We start from the raw sequence: 10,086 nt of genomic DNA, 5'->3' as shown, positions 1-10,086 counted from the left end.
AGCTTTAGCTAATTCGAGCGAACAAATTAGTTATTCGGTAGGTTGAGGCGTGTTTGCATCACAGAAACGCCCTCAGTTGATGCTTTAATGTTATTCTTATGATGTTTTAATTTGTGAATAGTGAAACATTTTTGTGACTTGTGTTTAATCTGTGGATTAACATTTACACATTTTTAAAGTATTTTGAGACTAATCTCTTTCCGTATGTTTGCACTTTTATTTTATAAAATAAAGTCAGCACCATTCTTACCGTTTCTCACTTCACCCAGTCAACGCTTGTGACGTTGAGATAAGCACACATACAGGTGAAGTGAACTCTATTTTTTCCCTTTAAACAAAAGTTGACAGTTTTAGCTGTATTTAGATGAGGAAGTAAACGCTGTTTGAGGTTTCCGCTATGTTCATGTGTGTTAATACAGTCTGTTGGAGCAGTTTGTTTCAAATCGGCATAATAGAAGAAGTGTTAGCTAGCGTTAGATACAGATTCAAACCCAGTGTGCGTCCTTACAGAGTATACAGGAGCCACATAAACCTCCATAATAACGATGTAATGCTGCCATGTATATGAACTATTGCTCAAAGTATCTTATGTGATGAACTTATTTATTTTTATAACGTATGTAGTGGAGCATACGTTTTGAAACAGTGCCCTATGTACTATAATAGTACCCTAAATAATTAATTAAATCTTGGCATATTGATTGTACCATTTGTAGTGCAATTTACAGGAATTTAGGAAGAATTACAGATGTCATCTTGGTATATCCCCTATGTAGTATGAAATTAAGGGTGAGGGTCAACAAACAGACCAGCCGTGTGGAGCTGGAGGGAGCAGAGCCCACTCTGACTGAGCTCAGTGTCCAAGTGAAGGAGGTAGTGTTACCTTCGACTGGTTTCAGGTCAGTTTTCAATTTCATGTGTGTTGGGTTACAAAAACCCTGGGTTGAGGACTACATTGTACCTCAGCAATATTTCATTATGTTTTTGTTGAAGGACGGTGGATATTTAGTAAAAAATATTTTTAATAACTAGTAAAAAGTCCATAACAAAAAGTGAAAGAAAGCCAGTGGATGGATATTATTCTGATCCATTTCCTGATAAATCATAGGTAATTTTTTCCATTAATTTCCAGTATAATATTCATCCATCTTTAGGTGGATTTTATACTGGTCTTTTTTTCCATCTTACAAATTTCCAGTATAATATCCATATAAACAAAGTCAGTGGATGGATATAATGTAGCAAATTTGTCAGTTGGAAAATATGATCTGTACTTTAAGGCAGGCAATGGATCAGATTAATGAAAATGGATGAAATATACAAATAAAGACAAATATAAGACATTAGCTGTATGTGCTTTAAACACGTATTGGGAACATTTTGGAAATATTAATATATGCTTTTGATCTGTAACCCCATCAAGCACTCCCTTTTCAAACACACCCTACCCCAGCAATTAGTTGCTCTTATTGAAAAAACAGTAATGACATCATGAAAGAAAAATAAATGCTGATAGTTTGACATTTCAAATGATGCCAGGTTGAGTGTGTAATATGTCTGAAGTATTTGAGTTTCATGGATGAACTGAAATAGTTCATGGTTGAAGAGCTTCTGATTAATAAGGTAATTCAGTACTATATAATAATTTAAGCTCCTGTATGTTTATATGCATATGTATGTGTTTGTCCCTCATGCAGTGCTGACACAGAGTTCAGTCTGTCCCTGAATGGTAAGGAGCCACTGGTGGACACTGGACAGACTCTTTCCTCATGTGGCGTGGTGTCTGGGGATATGATCTGTGTGATTCTGCCTCAGAGTAATTCTTCCACACTTGACCCTTCTCCCCAGACTCAGAACAAAGCAGTTGGTCAACAAAACATGCAGCAGAGCCACACGGTATCAGTTATGCAGACCTCTAGTGATGAGGTGAGTACTACTAAGCTCTTTAAGATATATGATAGTTTGTATGATGCTTGTATGTTTTTTTGTTTGTTTGTTTGTTTTTTTTCCCCCATTTTAGGTTAGGTTTAAGAATAATATGACAGATGGGTATTTGCTGTGATGTATGTAGATTTTGGACATTATAATATTTGTTGTAAATATAATGTGTGTCATATTTTATTTGTAAAATGTAACATTTGTGGAAAAAAATTATATATATATATATATATATACTATAAAAATGACGTGTTTGTTACAGTGTGCTGACTCATCTTGATGTCTAAACTCACTTTCATTTCACTCAAATGAAAGTGAAATAATTGATAGTCTAGCTTTTGTTGCCATTTTAACAGACATGCCTCAGCTTTTAAGCTTTAGACTTGTCAGTAAAGCGGAATGAATGGTTTCACTTTAGGTTACATACATAATAAAATATCTCCATTTTATTACATTAGCATAATGTCAACTAAATGTGCTGGTACCATAAATACACAATGAAATTTCAGTCTGCAAATATCAGTGAAAAAAAAATTAATCCTTTTTTATCATCTGTGAATTGTCAAGATGATCACAATGTACAGAAAAACACTGTGATAAAGATTTTTACATTCCAGGTTCTTAAAGCAAATAAGCAGGAGACAACTTTTCATTGTAGCTTATCCTTAACCAATGTCCAGAACAGTATGGTGATTTTCATGCTCAGATATGACTGATTTAATCTCTACTGTTAATTGCAAGCTTTAATGGATGTCTTTTGAGTGAGGAAACTATGAAATTGGACATCATCCCTTGAGGACCAGTGTTTTTACCTCTAGCATAGCAAATAAAAGTCACTTTCTAACAGATGTTTGCTCCTTTCAGACAGGCTCCAGCAGCAGCCACAGTGCCTGCGAACTAGAGACTGAAGAAAGAATGGAGAAATTAGAAGGTGAAGAGGCTGTGGGGCCTTACATCCCTGAGCCCATGCTATGCAGTGAGGCTGAGCAAGGGACAATTCCTCACTCTCTTGAGATGCTCTTCCAGTCAGCACAATGCCATAACTCATCAGATTGCCTGCTAGTGGCAGCACATTTACTGCTATTGGAGATCGGCTTTTTGCCACAGGTCAGGGCTCATTCAACATGGAACATAGTGTGAGAGGATTTGTCCAATGTGTTTGTTCTTGTTTTGCTGGAGGAACAACTTCTATGATATTAGGACTGCTTTATGTGAATGCTTTCTATTTGTATGGTACACTGCTTTGAGGATTTGATGGCATCAGGCAAATAAACATTAGTGAAGTTCTGTTAAGCTGTTGAATGATTTGTGTGTGTTTATACTTGTCAGTTTTGATTTGATTAAAATAAACTCCTGGTGTGTTTGATGTTAGTGAAGCTGATTAGAGAAAACATGCTGCAAGAGTGTGTCGAAAACAATGAGCAGAGGTTATTCATTTTACCACCAAAATTATTTTAGTTTGATTGTAAATTTGTCATTGTGATTGCTATGAAAAATTTGACTAAAATGTAACAATGTATGGTTTTCTTGTTTGGTCTGGACCAAGGGAACTGAACTACAAATATAAACACACCCTTAGATACATGCCACTCCAGCTCATCTGAAAAGTATCACTAAATGGAACACTCATTTGAAGAATCCAAAAGTTTGCGAATGCAATGTCTATAAATACGAAATACGTAAACAATTACTGAGAACAGATGTTATCAAAATACTAACAAAATATAGACTAAACATTATTACCAAATGTCTTAAGCACTCTTAAAAACAGACAGCAGGAGTTCTCAAATGTTCAGTCTTGTTATGTTTTTCTTACTGTATGTTTACAGGGTTGTGTTGACACAGTTGGAAAGATGCCAAGCAGCTGGCGAGCAACAGGAGGAATCTACAGGCTGCAGTACACACACCCACATTATGAAAACAGCCTGGCATTGGTGGTTGCTGTGCCAATGGGTCAAGCACTTGTTATTAATGGTATCATTTACCCTTAATCTTGCATCACTTTTAATGAGTAAATAACTTTTGAGGCTGTGTCTGATCGGCTCCATCAATGTTTATTCTACAGCCACGCTGAAAATGAGTGACACAGTGAAGCACGCACGGAAAATTGTGTTGAAACCCGTTGCATATGTGACTGAGGATTGGGCAGGTGGGAAATATTTAAAAGAAAAACTACTGATTCAGTTTGCTTTGTGGAACAGATAATTTTCTTTGTTTTACCAAAGTACTTTATTTTCAGATCACTGTGACTGAAACATTCTCTCTCTAGATGGAAATGCTGGAGCTGCCTATAAAGACTTGAAGAAGCTCTCTCGTATTTTTAAGGACCAGTTGGCATATCCACTAATTGCAATAGCAAGAGAAGGTACATTCTATGCTTAATTAAGATTTTAATTTAGTGATGTATATTTTATTGGGTATTTCAGGAATAATATATCATAATAACATACTGTAAATATGTGTTTTTTTTTTTTGTGATATCCTCAAAATCGGACCACCATTTCAAAAATGTACTGAACAGGTACAAAGTTTTCAAATGTTTGTAAAGTACTATCATACATTGTTTTCTTGTCATCACATTTTAACTACAGTATTTGAAAGAATATTGGTATTTATTAGCAGTGCATTTAAATATAACATAACTAAAACAAATTTTAAATTATAAAATAAATAAATCATAACCATTCACAAAATAAAAACCCACATATGCATATATACATAAAATAAACTATAATGATGCATCAGGTTGTGTAGAAAGTGTAAGTAGATGTATTACAACAACGGAAATCTTGGATGTGTGGACTATTTTTTTTATGTCTTATGCACTTGTTGGGCAGTGTTGGGATTGCCTGCACTATTCGGTTTGGCTGTGCTGCCTCCTGAGCTACTGCTGAGGATCCTGCGCCTGCTGGACGTTCACTCTGTAATCTTACTGTCTGCAGTCTGCACACACCTCCACTCTGCCACACAAGATCCCACACTCTGGAGACATCTCCTGCACAGAGACTTCAGAGGTACAAACACATCATATACAATGCTTAATAGGAGAGGAGAATAACGTAATTTCAATGCTCCTGTACATATGCAGAATTGACAATAAAACTCTTTTGACACTCTTAATACTGCCTAAGTACAACTGGTGAAAATGCTTTGGAAGGAGGCTTTTTTATTATTGTTTAAAGCTTACAAAAAAACAGGTTTTATTTTTATGTTCCAGTCCTTTCCTAGAACTTTCAAATTTAGGAAATCTTTAAGCTTTTAACTAATGGTTAACAAGCCATTGTATGCATAAACTTGTATATGAATTAGTGGTGTCAATTAATTAAAAATGTAATTGTGTTCATCCCAGAGAGAGTTAACATCAGATGTTCACACACAAGCATTAAAGGAATACAATGTAAGAATTGGCTTTCTTGTCTCCTGAGCACCCTCTACCAGCTGCTGGGTGTAATTCTTGTTTATAGTACTGTGGTGAAATCAAGTCTCTTGCTTGCTTACTCACTTAAACCCAACCGGCTCTTGGGGCTTCTACTAACACACACTCTCCCTCTCTCTCACTCAGAGTGATGTTTACATAATTCATGAATGGGGCTTGGGGCTTCAGCTAATGTTGAGCCAGGGGAATGTGTGTAATCGAATGAGATAATGTTGACTACACTATAAAACCCATATATCGCTCATAATACACACTGGACCATCTTATTACAACCATAACATGTAACTTTGGTGGTACTCTAGCCATAATAACCATAGCAACCCACAGAAAAGCACTTATTATAAGAATCAATGTCTAACGCTAAAAAGTTAGTCCAGCTAAGGTTAGGCACTACCACTCGCCCTCATTCATCAGTAACGCTCAAAAACCTGATTATAACACTGTCCTCAACAAAGCTTGGGTTTCACCAACACAAAGTGTAACTCTAGTCTTTTAATCCACACAGCAACCAGAGTAAAGTAATTATTACTAGAGTTGATGTCTAATGCAAGAAAGTGAGCTAATCAGGCTAAAATTTGCAGCCACAAACCCTGGCTCACTGCACAGTAACTCTCAATAAACTGGTTATAACACTCATCAACAAAACTTAAGACTAAGTAACACCACTACACATGAAAAAGATGTGTGTTTCAGCCCACTCTACTGTGTAAATTCAGTCCAGTATTAACTCTTGTACAACTGCTAATTCTCTCTCTCTCGTTCTCCTCCTTGCGCTCTCTGTCATATAATGTCTACCAGGAATACTGAACTAGATTCTTCTTGTAGCTGGATTTGTGCTGTATAGCGGTACACATTTCTTGCAAGATTCTTCCGCCCCTTGATTCAGAAGTTGCTTCATCCAATAAACCAGCAGATGATCCGGTGTAGCAGCCACAGAGGCTCTATTCTCCCTATTACAGCTCAGTGGATTTTAAGGTAGAAATACTACATAGTGTTCATTTAATTGAGAAAACTGCAGCACACAGCTCAGACAATATAACACCTCCATTATCCAGCTTCAATAACTTTGAGAGATAAATGTGTGAATTAAGGGAGGCACATGGGGGGGTGGGGGTTGCAGCAGCCGTTTGTATGCACGAGAAAGACGGTTAAAGTGAAAGTTAGTAAGAGATGAATGGGAACAACAGTAGGAATGCTGTGTTTACATTACGTAACTTGTTCTGTAAAAAAAAAATATAATTGGAGGAAGTCATGGCCAAATTTGATAATTTTAAAATTCGTTTTTAATTAAATTTAAGATTGATTTAATTAATTAAATGTTAAATAAAATTCCAGATTAATCATGTATTAACATTGACACCACTAATAAGTATACTGTACTTGATGAATAACAGGTTCCAAACTAAAAATTATATTCACCAATTAATATTAATTGGACAGGAGTGTTCTCTTAAGGGATTTGGGAAGTGTCATCTTTGTGGATGATGTTGTATGAAGGACTACAGCGTGCACTTGAGGTTTTTTTACAGCCAAGTGTGATGCAGTCTGTATGCAAATCAGCACCTCAAAACCTGAGGCCATGGTTAGTTCCCAGAAAAAGATGGTATGCTCCCTTCAAGTAGGGAGCAAGAACCTACACAAAAAGGAGATTTTAGGTATCACATGTTCAAGAGTAATGAGAAGAGGGATTGTGAGATTGATAATAGCCTGGATGTAGTGGCTGCAGTCATGTGGTAATTGCGCTAAACTGTAGTGGTGAAGAAGAAGCTGGGCCATAACGCAAAGTTCTCAATTTTACACTCAATTTGTGTGTCCACCCAAAGATCATGGTTTTAATGGTCAAAAGAACATGTTTGTGGATACAAGAGGCTGTAATAAGGTGGGTTGCTGGGCATACTCTCTGTGATCATATGAGGAGCTCAGCAACTCAGAGTAGAGCCTGGATTTTTTGCTTCTCCTGTTGCCACATTTAAAGGGACTAAACAAATAAGAAGATGAGATGAGCTATGTGATATAAATGTCCACAGTGGCATAACAGAACATGTTTTACAGCCAGAAAAAGCTATAAAAATGAATGACAAATTATGGGGGGAAATACAATGTGGCATGATGACAGTGATCAGGGACATGAAGTAATGTAGTAAAATAGTCAGACTGAGGGATTCTGGATTGAAATTTGAATCCAAAATAATGAATGTGTTTGGAGAAAATTCCCTGTCCATTTTTGTAGATGACTACATCAATGTGCATAATTAACTATAGATTTTATTTTCAGTGTGTATTCGACACAACAGTGAACACAGAAATTCAGACTGCAAAGAGGTGAGGAAATTGGCTGCTCCAACTAACAGCATTTACAATTAATTTTTCATAACTGTTTTCAGTGGAAACTTAAAAGTTGTCCTTATAGCCCTGGGGTCTAGTTTATAAAATTCTGCGTGGATTCTGGAGTAAAAGTGTGCGTTCGCACAAAAGCCAGAAAATTCCAATTCATAAAACTGTGCGTACGAACATCTGACTGCTGTTTTCTCTTTATAAATCACAAACTTCTTCAAATGCGTGCAGAAAGAAAACGAGAAGCTTTGCGTGGTAGTAGTTATTGTTTCAGAGGTCGAGGTAGGAAAAATGTGTTTGTTGGCATCAGCCGTGGCATTACAAACAAACGCAAGTTAGTTGAGTGACGACATGTGATTGCAGCAGTAAACAGTGTTAAATCGGCTCATTATCCAGTCATCACAGTTCGCAAAAAAATCTTAATGATCTATCAAAAAAATACTGTCACTTTATTTGTTAGTTAGCTTGGTTTTAGTATCAGCCTCTTGCTTATTTATACAGACCTGTGATTCTGTGCAAGTCACAGCTGATTAGGCTAGTAATTATCTATTACCAGCCTATAACAATTTACTGTCTTTTTATCATGGAGTTTAATTTATTTTTCTCATTATTATTATTATTATTATTATTATTATTATAAGCACAAACAACAGTCAGAGCCCTTTTGCCAACTTGAAGGTGCACAAAGGTGTCTGCCACTGCTGCAAAAAAAATATAAATAAAAAAATTCTAGAGGAAACACTGAAGTAGAATAAGATACAGCAAGCAATTGAACTATAAGTGTTTTTTAATATACTGGATTTTTAATTAATATTTTAAAGAAGTGTGTTATTCTTCCTTAATTGTTCTTTAATCTTGGTTTTTAAATCTTTATGCATTATAGATTGATACATGTGAGAATGTTTTGCACATTTATTGCAATTCTCAATTTCATGATATAATATCATTTTGTGCTCTCGCCGAAAAGTTCTATGGCTACGCATGAGTGAAACCTTGCTTATACGCTCCTTTTTACACAAAGTATTTCTTATAAATCACATTTCCGACTTGGTTTTGTGCGTATGCACCTTTTATAAATGAGCCCCCTGGTCTTTTTTCTGTTCCTTTGTATAGATTAATTAACCTACATATTGCCATATTTAAAAGCTATGTATTTCCCAATATAATACTGCTGTTTTCCTCATAGCTTTACAAAAGAAGATATAAACAGAGGAAGGAGCTGAGCAGATGCAGAGTCAGATCATACCCCTACTCCATGCCTCCCATTTATCCTTTCACTCCCGTCCCTACACCCCCTCTACCCCTGCCCTTACACCCACCAGGCATAATAGGTGGAGAGTATGATGAGAGGCTCTCCATCCCACATGGCATCTTCCCCCCTCCACGTTATGGCCCTACTGGCCTTCTGCCAGGTCATGTGCCAGATCTGGCAATTCCTCCCAGGCGTTCACTTGGACCAAGTGGCAGCCGACCAGCAGACATTAGGAGAGGTTTCATTTGAATGTTCCAGACTCCTCTTAAACTTATATCTTAAACACTGATGACATAATAAAGCCAGCAAACTCTCATTGCTTTTTTTACCTCTAAATCCTACTCTGCATTTTATTACATTCTACATGCTTCAGAGTAAGCACTTACTCGTACAGGCTGAAAAGGATCATCTTTGTTATCAAGACAATTATGCACCTTAGTCATCACTAGCAGAGCAAGGCCATACAAATTATAAATTGCTTAGAACAAAACAAGTCACAGTCTGATAAAGCAGTCATTCATCGCTCAACCTGCCTTGTACCAGCGTATTTTTTTTCTTTCCTTTTTCTACTTATTGGATTTACAGTTTTCACATTGCTTTGTTGAAGTGATTAACAGATGCAACTTTTTCCATTGCTGTTGATGAATTAAATATGTTCAACATGTCTGCCAACATTTGCAGATTCTGTTTAAAATTAATTAGCAATAAATGACTGATCTCCCAGGTTAAACCATTCCATGTCAAATTTTTGCATCCTCAAGGTTAACATATATACATATATATACATATATATTTTTGCATCCTCAAGGTTAATATATATATATATATATATATATATATATATATATATATATATACACACAGGGTGGGCCATTTATATGGATACACCTTAATAAAATGGGAATGGTTGGTGATACTATCTTCCTGTTTGTGGCACCTTAGTATATGTAGGGGGGACTTTTCAAGATGGGTGGTGACCATGGTGGCCATTTTGAAGTCGGCCATGTTGGATCCAACTTTTGTTTTTTTTCAATGGGAAGAGGGTCATGTGACACATCAAACGTATTACGAATTTCACAACAAAAACTATAGTGTGCTTGGTTTTAACATAACTTTATTCTTTCAT

At 36.2% G+C, this 10,086-nt stretch overlaps 1 protein-coding gene across 3 annotated transcripts; it reads left to right on the top strand.

Annotated features, from left to right (window-relative positions):
• Positions 1 to 244: 244 nt before the first annotated feature.
• Positions 245 to 9,693, top strand: fbxo7 (F-box protein 7). 3 transcript variants are annotated; one of them, XM_066670008.1, is made up of 10 exons: positions 245 to 305; positions 777 to 899; positions 1,698 to 1,926; positions 2,803 to 3,045; positions 3,768 to 3,912; positions 4,004 to 4,087; positions 4,208 to 4,303; positions 4,776 to 4,952; positions 7,650 to 7,696; positions 8,895 to 9,693. In XM_066670008.1, the coding sequence occupies exons 2-10, from the start codon at positions 778 to 780 to the stop codon at positions 9,207 to 9,209; spliced, it is 1,458 nt and encodes a 485-aa protein (XP_066526105.1). In that variant the 5' UTR covers positions 245 to 305; position 777; the 3' UTR covers positions 9,210 to 9,693. The 3 variants fall into 3 exon arrangements, with proteins under 3 accessions (XP_066526105.1, XP_066526106.1, XP_066526107.1); XM_066670010.1 differs by lacking the exon at positions 245 to 305 and having other exon boundaries at positions 798 to 899; positions 1,698 to 1,729; positions 1,849 to 1,926; XM_066670009.1 differs by lacking the exon at positions 777 to 899 and having other exon boundaries at positions 265 to 305.
• The last annotated feature ends 393 nt before the right edge of the window (positions 9,694 to 10,086 follow it).

The sequence above is a fragment of the Hoplias malabaricus genome, chromosome 4, assembly GCF_029633855.1.
Source record: "Hoplias malabaricus isolate fHopMal1 chromosome 4, fHopMal1.hap1, whole genome shotgun sequence".
Lineage (NCBI taxonomy): Eukaryota > Metazoa > Chordata > Actinopteri > Characiformes > Erythrinidae > Hoplias > Hoplias malabaricus.
Note: the sequence above shows the minus strand (reverse complement) of the source record. Positions and strands in the feature narration are given on the sequence as shown.

What these genes read in the sequence shown, in the direction of transcription:
- fbxo7 (XM_066670008.1), top strand. Translation starts at nt 778, where the DNA reads ATGAAATTAAGGGTGAGGGTCAACAAACAGACCAGCCGTGTGGAGCTG. An exon ending in TGCAGACCTCTAGTGATGAG is followed by an intron (nt 1,927 to 2,802) that starts GTGAGTACTACT and finishes TGCTCCTTTCAG; the next exon opens with ACAGGCTCCAGCAGCAGCCA. An exon ending in TGTGACTGAGGATTGGGCAG is followed by an intron (nt 4,088 to 4,207) that starts GTGGGAAATATT and finishes TTCTCTCTCTAG; the next exon opens with ATGGAAATGCTGGAGCTGCC.